Source organism: Vespa velutina, chromosome 12 (genome assembly GCF_912470025.1).
Source record: "Vespa velutina chromosome 12, iVesVel2.1, whole genome shotgun sequence".
Taxonomy (NCBI): Eukaryota; Metazoa; Arthropoda; class Insecta; order Hymenoptera; family Vespidae; genus Vespa; species Vespa velutina.
In genome coordinates, this window is record NC_062199.1 from 1,894,165 (window position 1) to 1,913,893 (window position 19,729).

The following is a 19,729-nucleotide window of genomic DNA, read 5'->3' on the forward strand; positions in this document are numbered from 1 at the left end:
AGAATATTCTACCCTTTGTAAGGAAAAGAAAAATTGCGATAAAAATATAGATGCCTGCATAAAAGCCAAAAACAAACAAACAAACAAATAAATAAAAAAAAAAAATTGTCTAGTTCTCTTCAGAAAGAAATGAATTTTTTTTCCTTGATTCGACAAAAAAAAAAAGAAAAGAAAAAAAAAGAACGAAAGGGAGAGAGAGAGAGAGGGAGAGAGAGAGAGAGAGAGAGAGAAAGAGAGGAAGTGAAGAAAATAAAAAGGGATGAAAAATTTTTTTAATTTCTCGAAGAGGAAAAAAGAGAGAGAGAGAGAGAGAGAGAGAGAGAGAGAGAGAGAGAGAGAGAGAAAGAGAGAAAAAATAATGAAAAAAGAAACCAAAGAAAAACTAACGATAGATGTAATTTTTGATATAATTCAGGTGGTGGGAGGTGATGGGTATGATGGAGGGGATGATGACGACGGTGGGAGGGAATAAATATATATCTGTGATAGGTTTTTAGTCATTGACTTTCCGCGTGAATAAACGTTTCGAAATACATAGACGATAGAAGATAGTAAAGGTGTCCGTGTTATCTTCTTCGATTCAGAAGGTCCATCAAGAAGAATGAGAAAGAGAGAGAGAGAGAGAGAGAGAGAGAGAGAGAGAGAGAGAGAGAAAAGGAACGCCCTTGATACGGTCCCTTGCGTTTATTCTTGAAATGGAGGGTGAAATAGTGTCCGTAGAAATAGCGGTCTCTCTATCTCTCTATCTATTTATCTCTCTCTCTCTCTCACACACACAGGCAAACACATATATACACACACAAGCACATTGACGTCATTATGAGAGACGAAACGCGTACTATCAATCATTCTATCCGTTCGTCGTCTATATCCCGCGTATTTCTCCTTGAGAACGATCATCTCCTCCTCGCATCCGGTGATCGTAATTCGATCGTTACATCTTCCGAATCGATCCTTCGGAGACGTCTGACTTTCTAACATTTATTATATACTTATATGTACATACATGTGTATGTATGTGTGTGTGTGTGTGTGTGTGTATATGTGTGTATATAAGTGTGTGCGTTTATATAAATAAAGAAACGAAATATATGGGATAGAAATTCTCTATCTATTGAGGGGGAAAAAAAAAGAAAAGAAAAAAGATTATACGATCTCGACATTAATAAACAAAATATATATATATATATATATATATATATATGTATGTAATATTGATAATATAAATAATAAAATTAAGAATAATATTACTATATCAATATCTGTATATTCTAGCTCGAAACTAATCTATATTATTTCGTTTTTTTGTCTCTCTCTCGAAAGAAAATAAAAAAAAAAAAAAAAAGAAAAGAAAAAAAAAAGAAATAATAGTACCTTCATTATTTCTTGTTTATTATTTTTGGAAACGATCTACGGAATGTTTTTTCTTTTTTTTCTCCCTCTCTCTCTCTCTCTATTCTTTGATCTTTTTTGTCCATAAGAAAAAATGTTATCAGAAAGAGTATTATACATTGTTGCATTTAAATCAACATTTTAAAAGAAAAACTATATCGTATATGTATGTGTGTGTGTGTGTGTGTGTATGCGTGCAATTTCTCCTTTATTTCTTTATAATATACTATAGTGTAATATACTATATTATAATAATATAATATTATTTAAAATATTAAAAAAAAATAACATTTGATTTTATAGACTTTCATATATTTATGAACTTTCATATATATATATATATATATATATATATATATGTATATACATATGTTTATATTATTATTATTACTATTATTAAAATTATTATTATAATGTATAAGTCTATAACACACCGATAATAAAGAAAGAGGACTTATCGAAAATGTCAACGGTTATGTTTTTAAAAATAACTCATAGAAAAAGTATACGAGAGAAAGAGAGAGAGAGAGAGAGAGAGAGAGAGAGAGAGAGAGAGAGAGAGGCAGAGAGGATCTCTTCTTACTCTATGACGTTAGTTTTACAATTGATTTATTATTGCTTCTATAAATTGCCGCGACCTCTGTGTATATATACATATATATATATATATATGTATATGTCTACATACGTGTATGACGAGTTTCGATTTGAGATTAAAGAGATACCATGATCGAAACTGGAAGATAACAAAAAAAAAGTATAAAAGAAAAAAGAAAAGAATAGAAATAAAATTATATATATTGTTACACCTACCTCCTAATTTCTCGACACCCACTACTCTCATCCTTATATCCCTTCTCCCTCTACTCCCCCCCCTTCTCTTTCTCTCTCTCTCTCTCTCTCTCTCTCTCTCTCTCTTTCTCTCTTTTTAACTCCGATAACACATCAATCACATCGTTTTCCTTCGTTCGATCGACTCGTCAATTTAATTAAATTTCCGTAGTGAGAACTCCGGACAAGTTAATTAATAGTTATAACTATACAATAATACTCTCTCTTTCTCACTCTCTCTCTCTCTCTCTCTCTCTCTCTCTCTCTCGTTTTCTTTTGATTAGTATTCTAAACGTTTACGAATATTCTCGAAGTTTTATACGAGTAAAGGGGATGTTGATGAATGGTTGGTTGATTTTATCATTCCAAGAAGGTCTGCTTCGTTCTTTCAAAAGAAATAAAAAATGTATTGAGTTAGAAACTCTTTCAAGTTTTCTAAGATTCATTTAACTGACCAACGAAAGAAATGATCGAATTAAATAGTGAAAAGATATCAATGTTAGTTAGTATACATTATTTATGATCACGTAGATAGATTCCCTGTGTATATCAGAAGAAAACATTTGATTATTTATTAAGGTTAAGAGATGTTGTAAAGGGTTCCTTTGTTTGCTTTTAAAAGAGCAAACAAAGGAAGAAAGAAAAAAATCCAAAAAAAAAAAAAAAAAAAAAGAAAAAGAAAAATTCTAGCCATTAATTTTTCTTACGGTCTTTTGAATATATTCGAAGATCAATTTTACGTATAATTTACAATCGTCTTATACCATAAAAAATTAAAAAAATATTCATTGAAAATTTTTTAAGCCAATGTCCGTTGACTAACAACTAATGAATCTAGAGTTTCCAGTGGCTTATTATAATGGTAACTTATATAAGGTATGAGGTATGGCACCCTCGTGTACCATAAACGCCAATTAGGATACGACCTCAAATTTCTCGTTTATAGACATGGCTCTTGTCGACCATTTTACACCATCTCTATTTATTCCTCTTCCTCCATGGTGGCATTTTTTTCACTCCCATATTACGAAATGATGATGGTTTGCGTGAGAAAGAAAATTTTAAGGGAAAGAAAGAAAAGAAAAAAGCCGTGAGCAAGATTAACAGAGGGACAAAGGGAAAAAAAAAGCAACGAGAAAGAAAGAAAAAACAACAAGAAAAGAAATAACGGAGATTAAGTAGAACTTGAGAGAACAAAAAGAGATATGTTTGTCACTCCTCGAAAAATTGTTTTCTTTCTCGCTTCTGCAACGTTCGTTTTTCAATTTTGATACGTCAGCTCGTTATTTCTGGATCAACGGGAGAATGAGGCTTATCGTGGGATTTTATCGACGACACGCGCAAATTTCATGCGAAATGTTATGTGATACGACAAGATTTTCAGTCTTTATTAGTGGAAAAATTAAAAAAAGAAAAAAAAAAGTAAAAACAAAGAAAAAAGAGAGAAAGAAAAAGAAACAAAGAGGAAAGAAGATTTGTTTTTCTTTTTGTTTTTTTTTTTTTTCTTTTTTCTTGTTTTTTCAATTTATCATTATCTACAATTTCTATTATGCACGCATAAGATAATCATACCCGTTGAAAAATTCTTAATTAATAATCATTTTCATAATACATCATATTAAGATTATACTTTGTTAGTTACTACGTACTATTTATCGATTTTTAATAATTAATTACGTAAATGTTTTAATTAAAGCTCCTGTTGTTAGGCAATACTTCTTACACGGTCGATAATATTCTATATAAATTTTTTCTGATCAAATGTATCTACAAATACCTTACTTACCATCCGTACGGTAAGACAGTTTGTTACCGACTAATGGCGTTCGTACCGACATTATCGATACGGTAAGTGACGTAGTATGTTTATGTTTCGATCACGTTGATGTTTATTTATCTTCTCGAAGACTTTTATCTTTCCATCGGTCGAGTATAATAATTCGTCGAGTATATTAATGAAATTAATACATTTGATTCAGAAAAGAAAAATAACAAAGAATATATTTCTTTGTAAAAGAAAATACTCTTGTTAAATTATTACAAAGAACATTGTAGTGCCTACAAACTTCATATATATATATATATATATATAAATGTTGTTTTAACATAACCTCAAATAAATAATAAAAGATGATCTTCGAGTCGGCCGATGAATCGAGAGACTTCCTTACGCGATATAAAATAGATTATCCTTCGAGGGATGCGAAGAAATTGGCAAAGTATGAACCGAAAAAGTTTTATCCAACATCCTTGAATATATTAAATGAACCATATAAATGTCATTTAAATACAACACAGCTAAATGATACTTTACCTTTGGAGGAAAGAACGGAAAATCCTCGATATTATATGAATAGGGTAAAACGAAAAGATCGATTTCATTTAGATTCTTTTGATTCGCTTGAAGAATAAATATATATATAAAATAATTATTTATATTAATTTATCGTTATAGGTAAACGAAAAGTATCCGCATTTGAAAAAATTTATTCTCGAATCTTCTTTAAACGAAGAACTTGTCGAACGAGAAAATAAAAAAGTGAAACGAACTATTTATCAAACGGATTATTCTAAAGATCTTGGTTAATATAAAATAAAAAAAAAAAAAAAATAAAATAAAAACAATGAGATTGTTTTTATGTGAATCTTTTTGTTTTCTTTTTCTTTTTTCTTTTTTCTACGAAACGCAATCAGAATTTACAAATTTAGGAAAAAGAATAATAATTGATATGTCATTATTGTTTGAATTTTGACAGATGATTTTTTATCTTTGCGTGATCAAAAGTTAGGAACGCATACGGAACAAGTAACTTTACCTGAGGACTGGGTTATCCCGGAAACCGTACAAAAACGATCTTTTCGAGATCCTTGGAAAATGATTAGAAGGGATTTATTACTCGTTAAAGTCAAAGGAAAACCAGAAAATAATCTCGATCCTAATCCCAAAGAACGTGAAATTCTTCGCATCAGGTATACACATATATATATATATATATATATATATATATATATATATATATTTTCTTTCTTTTGTAGAGAAAAATATTTTATTATCTCATATTATTTTGTAGAAGAAAGAAAGAAAACTTGCATTTTTCTTTTGAAATATATAAAACTTTCTCATCTTTGTTTTCTTTTGTCATTTTTAGAACTGGAAAATCTGAATACAAAGATGCGATCGGTAAAACAGGAGATATGATTATGAAAGAGAAACTTTATGGCATACCATTACCAATCGAGCCGACCGTCATATTTCCAACAAAGGATGATCCTGATAAGAAGTCTGAATGTTCTATTATTCTAGCATCCAAAAATGTGGCATTACCATCGAATGTATTTTGACTTTTCATTGTTAAAACATAAAATTAATATTTCGTTCAAATGTACAAGTAAATTTAAGGTTATGGATTAATGATCAATCGATCAAACAATCGTTATTTTCGGTAAAAAATAAAATATAGTAAATTAAATTACGTTCTGTTGCTAGTTAACTTTACATGGCAAAGATCATAATTTACATGTATATACATACATATATGTGTGTGTGTGTGTGTGTGTGCGCGCGCGTGTGCGTATACGTGTAAACTGGTGAGAAATAATTTTTTTTTATAGAAATGGTCCACATTTCGTTTCAAACTTTCTTTTTTACATAATGTTATTTTTAATGTAGAAAAAAAAAAAGGAAAAAAAGAAAGAAAGGAAAGAAAAACAAAATTTTGCTAGCATTACAAAGTATAGTAAACGCATAAACATTGGATTTCTATATCCTATCCTTTACACTAAATTTATTTATATCGTCCAGAAAGTACTTGTGAAATTTGATTTTGAAGTTACTGTCCAGATCATCGACTTGAATCATGTAAACAAAAAAGAAAAGAAAAAAAAAAAAAAATATATATATATATATATATATATATATATATATATATATGATGTAAGAATATTAATTAATTGTATATGAAAAAAAAAATTAATTAATTATATTAATTGTGATTTTTAAAACGAACTCATTACTTTTTCATTTCAGAATATAAAATCCACACGTCGATTGATTTTGGAAAAGAAGCTTCAAAAATTATTAATACGTTGAATTTGATACTATTTGATTATACCTTAAATTAATAAATATGTATTATATGTTAAATTTTTTTTCAACACAAATATTTAAGATGTTATAAATATATATATATATATATATATATATATATATATATATATATATATATATATATCCATTCTTTTTCTTTTCCCTTTTTTTCTTTTTAATTTTTTTTTTCTCTTTCGATCTTTAAACTCGACATATAATAATATATAATCATGTTTAATCAAATTTTTGAAATGATCTAGATTTAATTGTACTTGCATTCGAAAGTATATACATAAAAGTATTATTTGAAAAGTTTATAAAGAAATTACGCATGTCTAATAATTAATATTTTTAAAAGTTAAACGCAGTAATGGTACCCGGTATATGTGATGCATAATAATAAATTATTAATTCAGTCTCTCAATCGATGATCTCAATATGTACGATATACGATAAAAATGAATTCCTCTAATTGTGCTTCACGAACTTCGCGTGTAACATGATCAATAATAAATTGTATTGATCGATATATATATATATATATATATATATATATATATATATATCTATGTATATATATATATATATATATGTGTGTATATGTATATGTATCGTATATCGTCATTGTCGTATCATTTCTAACACAGTCCAATATTTTACTATGATTTACCAAGCTCACATTCGATTTGTAAGATAAATAAGCACTAGAAAAATATTACAGACATAAACATCGCATTTTATTATTTCTTGCCTTTGTGTCTTTTTTGTTTTATTTTTGTTTTTGTTTGTTCCTCAGTATATATACAAATTCTAATGAAAGCGAAGTTTTTATTCGACCTTCCATTGTGTTAAAAGAGAGAGAAAGATATTTATTTACAAGAGTGAGCATACATGTTCGAAGATGTGTTCAGTTAGAAATATATGAGTACAATTTCATTATTGACTCATTACGTTTTAATCACTTCAGTTCTCCTTAACGCCGCATCTCTCTCCCCCCTCTCTCTCTCTCTCTCTCTCTCTCTCTCTCTCTCTCTCTCTCTCTTTCTCTCTCTTTCAATCTACTTTTAAATAAATATCTACAATGGGCAGATCGTCAGAGAGAAAAAGAGAAAGAGAGATAAATATATATATATATATATATATATATATATATATATATATATATATATATATATATATATATATATATAGATAGATAGATTGGTATTGTTTTCAGATATATCACTGAATTAATTAATCAGACTTTCGTTTTTTCCATCGTTACAATTAAATATCATAGAAAAATTATAAGTAATAAACTTGATAATATCTCTTCGAACGTTAAACACACACACATATATCTCGAAGTAACATTATTTACTTCGTTAATTTCACATTTGGTACCAATATGAGTGTATACAAGAAGAATGCACATTCCTATAGTTCTAGATGACCAAGTTTTGTATGATACTTTAACACTTTCTATTCTGTTCCAGTATAGAATCAATAAGATTCGATGTTGATTGAATTGAATGATTATGAAATTTTTCATTCGTTTTACCAGAACCATTACGTCCTTGTACGCATAGTTGGACACTATTTACTTCATTGAAGAGAGACAGGTTCAAATTTTATATTACACAGGCACTTACTTCCGTTTCTTTACTTGACCCGAATGGAAACGACCACCTTCGCCACGAATTCTTTTCATCGCATGTTGATGACGAGATTCATGAAGATATTTCTGTAATATATATTTTTAATTGATATTACAGTAAGTACTTGGATTTAAAGATATAAAAATATTGAAATGTGACAAAGTACATACGGGTCTTTCCTTTGGAATTTTTCCTTCTGCTTCTAATTTGGCTCGTGCTTGACGCCTTTTTAATATGCGTCTGTATTGTTTGGCATTCACATACAAAGGTTCTTCTTCTAAGAATTCTGCATTTGGTAATGCTACTCTTTGAAATTGTGTTTGCCCGCTATTTCCTGGTACCATCTTATAATAAAGAAGAAAAAAACAATGAGTATTTTTAAAATGATATATGTTAATAAAATTACCTAAATAAATAAATTACACTTACCATAACTACATTGCCTGCTTGCGAAGCTGTTGCTGTGGGACTAGCTAATGGTTGTACAGGTGCTGCTGTTGCAGTTGCTGTTGCAGTTTGCGAAGTTGTACCAGCAATTTGCATGAGGTTCCCATTGATATTTATAACTTAAGAAATAAAATAAAACATTGAGATACTAATCATTCAAATGGAAAATATTAAGGATAACTTTTAATTGTATTTACCGGTAGGTTGAGCCTGCTGAACCTGGCCTTCTATCTGTACAGGTTGATAAATATAAGTCTGTCCGTCTGGAGTTTGAATAATTTGTGGGGTCTGAGGTTGTTGTATAACAATCTGTTGGCCCGTATTAGTAAGACTGGAAACAGGAACTACTTGAATCTGTCCATTGGGAGCTGCTACTTGTATTGCTTGAGGTAACATCATAGCTTGTCCTCCTTGTCCCATTTGAACGACTTGTACCGTTCCACCAGTACTCCCAACAACGACGGCTTGTCCTTCTCCCAATTGTTCCATTTCAAATTTTCACTGATGAACAAAAAAATTCAATACAATGAAAAACTTGTCCTAAGAGTAGAAGAGAGATGGATGCAAAGGCACTTAAGGAGTATTTCAAAGTCATTGAAAATTATTCATAGTTACAAGCAAAGAAACAAAATTTCACTAAGAATGTATTATATTAAATCTAAAGGATTACGTAGAAAGTAATGAAATAAGAACGTACTCAAAAAAAAAAAAAAAAGAAAAAAAAAAGAAAAAAAGGAAAAAAGAGTGCGTTTGATTCACCCCCTCCTTTCCATTTCCCACAATTAGGAAAAATCATAGTTGAGATATATCATTAATCAATGTAATTAATAATAATAACAATAATAATAATAATTATTATTATTATAATCATCATCACCATCATCATCATCATCATCACCATCATCATCACTATGTTTTGCGATGTTTTGAAACGCCAACGTGGCGTACATCTTGAAGAAGTCCGGATTAAACCCACGTGCGGGATCGAGAGATAGACGCGAGGTGCATGATATACAAGGAAAAAGAGGGGGAAAGCGAGAGCGAGCGAGCGAAAGAGAGAGAGAGAGAGAAAGAGAGAGGAGGCATAAATGATGGAACGCAATAGAATGCAAGAGTGAGATATATATATATATATATATATATATATAGAGAGAGAGAGAGAGAGAGAGAGAGAACGAAAAAGAGAGTGAACAAGCGAGCGAGTGAGAGAGCAAGAGAGGGAGAGGGAGGGAGAGAGAAAGAGAGGAGATATACTCGAGGGCAGGCGGTAATCGAGGGCTACGTCGTCCGTGTATGCTGCTTGAAAGACCTTGCACGGGTTTGGCGATTTCACCGATGCTATCGCAAATAGTCGAAGGGAAGAGGAGGCACCTTAATTAAACCATATCGGAAAGCACAAAACTTGAGCCGTGATAATATTGTAGCGTAAATTTTCTTTGGTGGTTGAACGAGGCGTTGAAGAATACGTATCCAAAAGGCGGCATGGTAGACGATGGATTTAGTCGGTGAAACGTTTGCCACGACAAACATGGCCGAGCAGGAACGGGTTTTTCAGCGTCGGCAGTTAACGATAAAACGTTTTCGAGGTGATACGAGAAAAAATCACGAGGAAGGAAAGGTCCGCGCGCGAGCGTACGTCTACCCCGTTGATGTTTGATAATTTGTGGACTTACATTGGATATTTTCGTGGGCACTTTCCCAATGATTGGTCGGCAAATTGAGGACCAATGGTCGGCGATAGAGAGTCCTCGGCTCTTGTGTATTGGTGGCACTGAACGAGGGGACCTGCCAGTACGACAGCAGCCCGATGCCAGACCGGTCGATGCCCCTCCGCGCCGCCACGCGTACGACCAATCAATTGCCATGGCTTATCCCCCACCATACCTTTCCCGCGCTCTCCTCGAATCTTCGCGCCTTCTCAACCGTCGCTATTCCCGCGATTCTTTTCAAATTGATCGGCACGTAATCCATCTATAAATTCTCCATAATGCCTGTTTATTGGAGTAAATTAGTTCTTTTTTCTTTCTTTTTTTTTTTTTCGAAAAAAAAAAAGAAGAAAAAAAATAAGAAAAAGAGGAAGAAAATACCAAAACAAAAAAGAACGAATCAAATATCTATTAACTTTTCTTCTCTATATATTATCGATTAATTTTATTCTTTATCTCTTCATACTATATACACTTATGTATACGCTTTCACGTATTATACTATATATATATATATATATATATATGTACACATATATGAGTTACGTAGTATTAGTTGTGCACTCTCAGAATTATCTACCTAATTGATTTTTTATTTTATTTCTCTCCGTTCATTGTTAATTATATACCATTTACAAAAAAGAATTTTCTAATTGAAAAGCCTTTTACGTTTCTCGTTCTTTTTTTTTTTGTTTTTGTTTTCTTTCCCTCAGAACCTTAGAATCTAAGTTTTAATCTTGTGATCGTCTTTTTTTTTTTTTTTTTTTTTTTTTCGTTAGATTATTCCTCACACATTTTTATATGGGAAATTTGATGAAGTGAAAATTTTACGAGTGGAATGTTAGTTTTGTTATGTTTTCATTGTTATAAAAAAAAAAATATATAATTCCTTTATATTTTTTATTCGTTGAAACTTTTCTTGACGGTTAGGTAAATGGGTTCGATTCGATTCATGCCACAAAAGCGCGGTTAAAATAAATACCGTTATTACGGCGAGATCCCCTCTCTCAATCCCCCCCCACCCCACCCACGAACCTTTTTCCCTCACCTTTTCTCTTTCTCTACTTGTTGCTTTCGTCAGATACAATACGATGTTTACTTGAAAGTTTCCTGTATATCTAACTGTATATTATCTACTGACCGTGTCTCCCACCTGTAGCATTTTTAATTGTAAGTTTACATATATATATATATATATATATATATATATATATATATATATATATATATATATATATATATATATATACAAATACATAATTAATTATTATTCTATGCATATAATATATATGCATAGAATAATAATTAAAAAATTATTTTTCCTATTTTAAATATTATTATTAACTTTATTTTGGATTTATTTTATTTAGAAAAATTGTGATTCTAATTCATGTAAATTGTGACAATATAGAAATATTTAATAATTATTAATTTATTTTATTTTACAAGCAAACATTGAGAAAGATTAGTTATATAAGCATATATTCGTTTATTGTAAGGCAGGGGTGTCATAATTTTTATAAATGATGATTATCCTTAATACAAATATCACTACAAATTTCTATCGATATAAAATATAAGTACACGTTTTAACAGACAAAAGATATATTAGGCGAATATATATATAAGATTTATTCTTAGCTTCGTGACTGATATTCACAATCGTGTTTACAAAACGTTTGTACAACTATTTCAATAAAACAGACTTTTAACATTTATTTCATTATTATCTATAGGATCCTGTTTCCCTTTCAAAAGTGTGTCCGATCGCTTCCGTACACTTTTTCGTGTATATAAGACCAAAATATATATTATACACATACACATATATATATATATATATATATATAAATATATATATACACATGTATTCATTCAGATATATATATATATGTATGTATATATATACATATATATATATATATATATAATAATAATAATAACAGTTTTTTCGTAATGGTCTGATAATGTATTTTATATACGTATTTTATAAGTGTGAAAACATATTTTCATAATGTTATTATGCAGTTGAATTTTTATCGTTTCATTTTTAAAATTGGGGTTTGAAGCCACGATAAAATATTACATACCTTGTCTTTCTTCTTAATATAAATCCCTATTTTTTCGATCTCGTTAAAAATGCACATTTATTAATAACATTATCAATTGTTAATCTTAGGAAATCTTTTCCAAAAGATTTCTCGTAGTTGTTTGTAAAAATCACAGAATGGAAAATATTGAAAAAATTTAGCAAGGAATAAACGAGATCAAAAAGTAATATAAATTCTACAACAACAAATCATTTTAACACATGTGAGAGATTATAAATAAGCTATACAAAAAAAAAAAAGAAAAAATATTATCAAATTGATAATTAATCTTAAGGAACAAATTCAAAGGAAAAAATAAAAAAAAAAAAAAAAAAAAAAAAAACGACTTCTTTCTTTTTTCTTTTTTTTTTTTTTTTCTTTTTTTTCCTTTTTTTTCATCCAATAACAAATATATTACATGTTGAAAAATTTCTGAAGCCTTAGTTTTAAATATATTTTTATACGAGAGCAGACCTATCATTCAAACTTAATTATAATATACCATTGCGCTTAATATTTACTTCATATTCATTTTTGAACAAGCTCTAATATTATTTCAGACTCAAATCAAATTATCGCTGAGCTCAGTTTGATAAGATAGATATTTTGTGTCTCCTGACATTATAATTCCATTTAAACAGGATGATGTTGTATCCTGTCGATGGAATTACTGTAAGATCACGATAAGAAAGGTACTACCAAATCTTCCTTATGCTCTACTTTAATATCATTTAATGCAACTACTGCATTCTTGAGCATACCGGTGATCTGTAGAAAAGAAATTAATAAAAATTATTTATGTCAAATATTCATACAAATCAATGTTAATTTTCTTTTCTTGTAAAGATACATCTTACAAGTTCATGATCTCCAGCAGCAAGTGGATTAGATGCGAGTATTCTTTCCGGTGCAGGGATATCTTTAAGGAGACATACTGTATTATCCGGGACTTTAAAGCCCCATGCTTCTATGCGTTTTGCATAAGCTCGTGATCTATCCATATATTCATGTTGTTCTAAATTATGTGAATCCAATGCACCAATATCTATTACATTTCTATAAATAAAATATTTCCTTCTTTGCTTTTATAAGAAACCATATATAATATTAAAACAATATATAAGCTAAGAAAAAAATATAAATATATATATATATATATATATATATATATATATATGCGACAAAAAAATAAAAACTGCACAACTAATTTGACTAAAATGCAATCAATACTCACGCAGCAGTTTCATGCAGAATTCTGTTCAATGCACTTTGTTCATCTGTCTTCTTGGGTTCAGAATTTGCATATTGATTAACATAATCATCGCTAGAAAATGATAAAATAATAAAGCTTTATTTGATTCAATGAAAAAAATTAAAATAGTAAGGAAACATAGCAAATATACCTACCTATGTACTCTTGGTATGTTTGTATTATTACTAACAGGATCGACTAAAAGATGAGTCCTCTCATTCACTTCCCCGCTCTATAAATAAAAATCATCTTAATTCAAAGATATTTATATATCATATATATATATATTATGAAAACATTATTAAACAAAAGTAATAATATTGGGTTATAACATAAATGAATTGGGTATAATAGTATGTGAGACATTTAAATCTTAAATTTCCTAACCTTTTTAAAATTTTTCTATTTTTTTATTGACACTCGTCATATATAAAAATTTGAATTTATTTGCTAACTTTTGCATTGTTAAGCACGAATTTTTACGCATTAATATTTGCCAAGTTTTCTTATTAAAATCAGAATGACGTCTAAAAACATAATTTATTCTCTAAATGTTTGTTCTTAAAATAAAATTTTACAAACTCCATCTTTGCATTGCTATTTCTGTTATTATATCATTACAATATAAGGTATAAATTTGTTTAACTGTATAATTCAAAAGAATTGTATTCTTTGAATTATCAAAGTATTATATAAAAGACAAATAAAATTTTCCATTTTAAGGATTAAACATTAAACCTCAATAAATTGGCATTGTGAACATTAACAATATTAAGTTTAAATTGATCATAAGTGATTTCTTGATAATCATAAATATGTCAATTTGGAGTGAGTCATAACTAAATTTTTAAAACTAGAATAAAATGAATTGTTTATATTTTCAATTGATCTTGTTTATGCTACAATCTAAAAAAAATTAAAAATATCTGTAATGGAGAATAAAATATTTTAAAGAAAAAAAAACATTATTTTTTTTTATCAGAAGAAAGAACAATGACAACTGCGATAACTCATGTGTCCTCCCACGTCAATATACATATATGTACATATATACATATACGTATATACATATCAAAGTAAAAGACGATAAAAGATAAATATTAAAAAATACAATTAATAACAATCTTGATATTCGTTTTAATATTTCTCACCTGGGGCCCAGTGTCCTCTTTACAAAAACTGTAGCAACATCCCATACTTGATGAAATTTCGGACGACTTTTAAAATGAATTAGTTTTCCTTTTCATTCCTGTAAACAATCCGGCATGAATCACGACGCATAAACTTTCTATCGGCGCATAACACTGCGTTTCAATAGTGACCCATAACCTACACCTCGAATCATAAGTCAGACAATTTCTCTTATGAACTAAGTCCAACGTTGTTTTCAAAATGATTACGAGATGGCACTGATATCGAAATATTTAAAAATATTTGTTGAATAACTAAAATCGTGATATATATACATATACACATATATATATATATATATCCTTTGTTTCTATGACATAAATCAAAAATAAATAATAGCAAATTTATTACGATCGTATGATATGTCAAATATTGGTTTCATAGATCTAATATTCTATCGTAATATTAGATAAGAATAGATAGAAATGCGAATATCGTCCAATGACGTTATACATCTTATAAGAGAGAGAGAGAGAGAGAGAGAGAGAGAGAGGGAGAGAGAAAGAGAGTTAGAATGAGAGAGAGAGAGAGAAAGACAGAGAGAGAGAGGAAGAGAAAGAGAAAAATATCGCAGCGCCGCCAAGTTGTTAGAATCGGAAGAGACAGTTCGCACTGGTCTGCAATTCGTTTTTACGACATTATGGATTCATTAGCGAGTTACGCGAGTGACGGTGAAAATAGTAATAATTCGGAAGAACCGAAGGTAAGACGATGTTAATATATATTTTTTACATCATATTATGACATTTTTCTGAAGGAAATTATCATATTTGTATGACAATAATGTCGGTAATGATTACAATGTACACGCTTGGAATCATGGCTTCCAAAGTAACGCACTGAATCCAATGCGCACTAACTCCGAGACACCATTAATGGCGAATCATAAATAAGAATATATTATATATATATATATATATATATATATATATATATATATATATATATATATATAGAAATGTAAGATAATATGGATGATTTGTAATGGATAATTTTTGTTTTTTGTTTTTTTTTCTCTTTTTTTTTTCCTACGAAAATTTCTCAATTTTTTACAAAAATTATTTTATATAATATTTTGATGGTTAGCTATATTTATGTATGTATCAGGAAAATATAAAAAAAAAAAAAGGTTTTAATATGAAATTTAACGTATCTTTATTTGATTTTCAAGATGTCATACGATGGACAAGGAGATATAAGAAACAGAAGGGCTAGTGATGCCAACTATGACCCAGTACAAATGGACATGAGTGAGGTATGATTAAAAGAGATGTTTCCAAACACATCTGTTTAATTTTAAGTTCGAAACATTTGGACTGGGAAGATACAATGATGGCTATGTAGGGACAGTATGTGCGTGACAGGGTTTTAGGACTGATACGCGAACAGTCTGGTATTTGGTATTATGAGGTCACGTTGAACAAGATGGTCTATTAAACGAAAATTAATTAATAATGGATATGATTAGTCGTTTAGTAATTTTGAGTTCTCTCATTGTTATTACGTTTTTTTTTTTTTGTTTCTCCATGTTCTCTTAAGTTTAATTATATTCAGTTGTCATTTCATAATAATGTCATAAGACCTAACTTCTTTTATTTATTTATTTATTTATTTATTTATTTATTTATTTTGTTTTTTTTTGTTTTTTTTTTTGTTCTTTTTTTTTTTTTAATACTTTATTACGGATTTATACGTTTCAATATTATCAAAAATTACAATTTGTAAGACGTGATCTTAAAACCTTTTCGTTAAAAGGAATGATCAGACTATAATTGATATTTAAAAGTTTAAATGATAAGTAAATGGGAATAGTACCATTTCGTGAGAAAATATTAACACGTAGCTCTGTTGGTAATACATGATACAATATCTACGCACCTCGGCAAGGTCTATGCTGTGTGAGGGTCTTTCAAGACTACCCCCAAGTCCTATTCAGAAGACAGAGGTGAGTAGAGGAAGCTGGCAGAAGGTAACACTAACAAAACACCAACCATCAAAGAACACCACACGTGTAAAGTACTTCAGGCAATAAATAAATGCTGAGACATATATGTATATATATATATATATATATATATATATATATATGTATATATGTATATATGTATGTATGGATGGAGGATATATGTAATATCTTTACCTCTCTCTTTTGTAATGTGGTTGTTTCATGTTGGTTTTATATACCTACCGGCAATTAACAGAAAAATTGGATTATGTAATCAAAGTAACTGATGCGTAAATCTTCTGCATCACGAAAACTTTGTATCAAGTACAACCAAGGATATAAGAAAAAAAGTTCCTTTTTTTCTTTGTCATAGAAGAATAGACAAAATCGTATGATTTATTTGTTCATAGCTATTAATTATTATATAAAAACGTCGTGACAATAAGAGAAGTATCGCAATATAAAATTCATATGCGTTATAAAGAAGCCCATTTGCAATTATTGATCTTAGGTACATTCTTCCTCGTTATAAATAAAATAATATTAAGAACTGTATCCCATTATTAAATTCTATATGAAATAGAAACATTATGTTTCTTCTTTTTAGAAATTTAAGTGATATACAAATAATTATTTATATGTGATACATATACAATGAGGATAATGTAATTTTAGTTTAATAACTGCATAAAATTATTTATAATTCTCCATTGAAAAGTCTTTCTTTTTTTTTTTTCTCTTTTTTTTCTTTTCTTTTCTTTTCTTTTCTTTTCTCTCTTTTTTTTTTTTTAAATGTAATAACTTTATACATAGAAATCTAATATGTTAAAACGAACAATTTTTATTTCTTTAGGAAAGCAACAACAATAACTCTTCTGGAGAGTCTGGCAGTGAACGTGCTCATAGTCCTGCGGCAATGCCCTCAGCACTAGGTTCAAAAACAGACTCGTCTAGAATTTCATCATCTCCTTCAGACCAGAGGTGAGCTGGTTTGTATATGATTATTGTCAACTTTACTTTTTAACGCGTTTTATTTTATCATAATGTCGATTAAAAAAAAAAAAGAAAAAAAAAAAAGAAAAAAAAAGAGAAAGAAAGAAAGAAAGAAAAAAAAATCTTTAATCACTGAGCATATATGTGTGTGCTTAGTTTAGTAAAATCTTAATAAACCCACTTCATACAGAATAATAATACGAATCTGTGTGGTATACCCCTGCAGAACGTAATCGTTTTACAGGAGATCCGATAATGAAAGCAATACGGTAAATACAAAGGATGAGCATAAAAGGAGTGACCGATCTGACCGTAACAAGCATACTACCAGTGAAAAAAATCGTCGATCATCATACGATGATAGAAAACAGCGTGGTGATAATAATACTCATAATAAAGATACTAAGGAGAAACGAAGTAAGGACGATGAGAAAAAATCACGTGACGAGGATAAACGTAAAGAGAAAACCGATGAGAAAGAAAAGAATGAAAAAGATCATCATTATCGTGACGATAGTCGAAGGGATCGAACTCGAGGTGATAGAAACGACAGAGATAGACGTAGAGACAGAGAAAGAGAAAGAGAACGTCGTCATTCTAGGGACGAAAGATCTAGGGATCGACATCGGGAAGAAAGATCGAATTATCATAAAGAAAAGGATCGTACAAGATCAAGATCAAGATCAAGGGATCGTGCCCCACCACCCTTCAGAACAATGAGTTATAGAGAGGAAAAGGGAAGAAATAAATTGGCTCAATTAGAGAAATTAGGAATCGAATTGAAAGCACCAGAAGGTGATACTGTAGCTTTGGGAATTCAAAGCGAACAAAATTATTATAATCCATTGACCACTGCTACTCAAGGGAAATATGCAGAACAAATTCAAAAGAGGAAATTATTATGGGCTAATAAGGTGAACATATTTTATCATTTTCATCATTTATTCTAATATTAGAATTATTTGTTATATTAATCATTATTTGTTTTATCTCATATATATATATATATATATATATATATTTTTTTTTTTTTTTTTATTCACTTATATTTATCATCATGCGATCAAATATATATATATATATATATATGTATATATATATGCGATCAAATTTATATATATATATATATATACTTTATTCCTTTTATTAACGCACAGTCGAAACAAGAAGAAGGTAAAGGTAGTTCCAATACAGCTACTACAGTGAACACATGGATGGGTACAACATTTACCCATGATCAAGATGGGAAAGTAACTGCGAAATTTAAGAGACTGATGGGTATAAAAGGAGATTTACCTAACACACCAATTGCAGGCGCGAAGCCTGATATTTTGAAGAAACAGGAAGAAATGTTTAATAATATGGAACAACAATACGAAGTAGCACGTGCAACTACACACACTCAACGTGGTGTAGGACTAGGATACACCACCGGTGGTTATCAATTTCCACGATAAATTATTATTATTATTATTATTATTATTATTATTATTATTATTATTATTATTATTATAAAAATTATTATTATTAATATTTACTTAATGAAAGAAATTGAAATTCTCAGAAAAAAAAAAGAAAAAGAAAAAGATGAAACTAGGTAAACTGTATTATAATATAGAAATATTTGTAAGTTATCAAAACGAGATTAAAAAATGGAAAAAAAAAAAAATAGTCTTCTGTTCGAACTTGTGTCATAAAATTTTCGTAAGAACTTATATCGTAGTCTCAAGAATAAATATAAGTTGTTTCAGTGCATTCATAAAGAGATAAAAATCTAAGAGCATTACAATATTACCGAGTAGACTTATATAAAAAATTTATCAATAATATTATTATTTTCTTTTAACTTCTTTATTAAATATGTACAGGAAATACAGATGTAAAAAGAATAACTTGTTCGAAGAAATTGTTGAAACAAATATGTAGATTTTTTAATCCTTTCCTTTTTTTTTTAATTTTTTTTTTTTTTTTAAACTGGCAGCGTTTAGCAATTGTATTGATTATGTTTACATTTTGAAATAAATTAATTAAACCTGTATGATGTGTATGTAATAAAGCAGATTCTATTATGTAATTTTATTTCCATTTATATATATATATATATGCATTTTTTTAAATAAAAATATAAAATTATTAAAGTACTATATATATATATATA

The 19,729-nt window shown here is 28.9% G+C and overlaps 4 protein-coding genes across 9 annotated transcripts; 2 read left to right on the forward strand and 2 right to left on the reverse strand.

The window, feature by feature from the left end:
• Positions 1–4,089: 4,089 nt before the first annotated feature.
• On the forward strand, positions 4,090–6,067 carry LOC124953427. The gene is made up of 4 exons (XM_047504787.1): positions 4,090–4,581; positions 4,679–4,805; positions 4,980–5,193; positions 5,373–6,067. The coding sequence occupies exons 1-4, from the start codon at positions 4,354–4,356 to the stop codon at positions 5,563–5,565; spliced, it is 762 nt and encodes a 253-aa protein (XP_047360743.1). The 5' UTR covers positions 4,090–4,353; the 3' UTR covers positions 5,566–6,067.
• Positions 6,068–7,472: 1,405 nt separating this feature from the next.
• LOC124953428 (nuclear transcription factor Y subunit alpha) lies at positions 7,473–10,219 on the reverse strand. Of its 4 annotated transcripts, none has more exons than XM_047504790.1 (5): positions 10,068–10,219; positions 8,592–8,895; positions 8,377–8,513; positions 8,118–8,291; positions 7,473–8,033 (listed from the first exon to the last, which is right to left on the reverse strand). In XM_047504790.1, the coding sequence occupies exons 2-5, from the start codon at positions 8,881–8,883 to the stop codon at positions 7,938–7,940; spliced, it is 699 nt and encodes a 232-aa protein (XP_047360746.1). In that variant the 5' UTR covers positions 8,884–8,895; positions 10,068–10,219; the 3' UTR covers positions 7,473–7,937. The 4 variants fall into 4 exon arrangements, with proteins under 4 accessions (XP_047360746.1, XP_047360747.1, XP_047360745.1 ...); XM_047504791.1 differs by lacking the exon at positions 10,068–10,219 and adding an exon at positions 9,766–10,066; XM_047504789.1 differs by lacking the exon at positions 10,068–10,219 and adding an exon at positions 9,293–10,066.
• Positions 10,220–12,619: 2,400 nt separating this feature from the next.
• On the reverse strand, positions 12,620–14,822 carry LOC124953429 (ragulator complex protein LAMTOR1). Its single transcript, XM_047504792.1, has 5 exons — positions 14,594–14,822; positions 13,598–13,674; positions 13,425–13,514; positions 13,048–13,246; positions 12,620–12,958 (listed from the first exon to the last, which is right to left on the reverse strand). The coding sequence occupies exons 1-5, from the start codon at positions 14,636–14,638 to the stop codon at positions 12,869–12,871; spliced, it is 501 nt and encodes a 166-aa protein (XP_047360748.1). The 5' UTR covers positions 14,639–14,822; the 3' UTR covers positions 12,620–12,868.
• A 359-nt stretch (positions 14,823–15,181) lies between these two features.
• LOC124953422 (arginine/serine-rich coiled-coil protein 2) lies at positions 15,182–19,645 on the forward strand. 3 transcript variants are annotated; one of them, XM_047504779.1, is made up of 6 exons: positions 15,182–15,336; positions 15,805–15,888; positions 16,521–16,578; positions 17,432–17,559; positions 17,816–18,485; positions 18,729–19,645. In XM_047504779.1, the coding sequence occupies exons 3-6, from the start codon at positions 16,525–16,527 to the stop codon at positions 19,026–19,028; spliced, it is 1,152 nt and encodes a 383-aa protein (XP_047360735.1). In that variant the 5' UTR covers positions 15,182–15,336; positions 15,805–15,888; positions 16,521–16,524; the 3' UTR covers positions 19,029–19,645. The 3 variants fall into 3 exon arrangements, with proteins under 3 accessions (XP_047360735.1, XP_047360733.1, XP_047360734.1); XM_047504777.1 differs by lacking the exon at positions 16,521–16,578; XM_047504778.1 differs by lacking the exons at positions 15,182–15,336; positions 15,805–15,888 and having other exon boundaries at positions 16,252–16,578.
• The last annotated feature ends 84 nt before the right edge of the window (positions 19,646–19,729 follow it).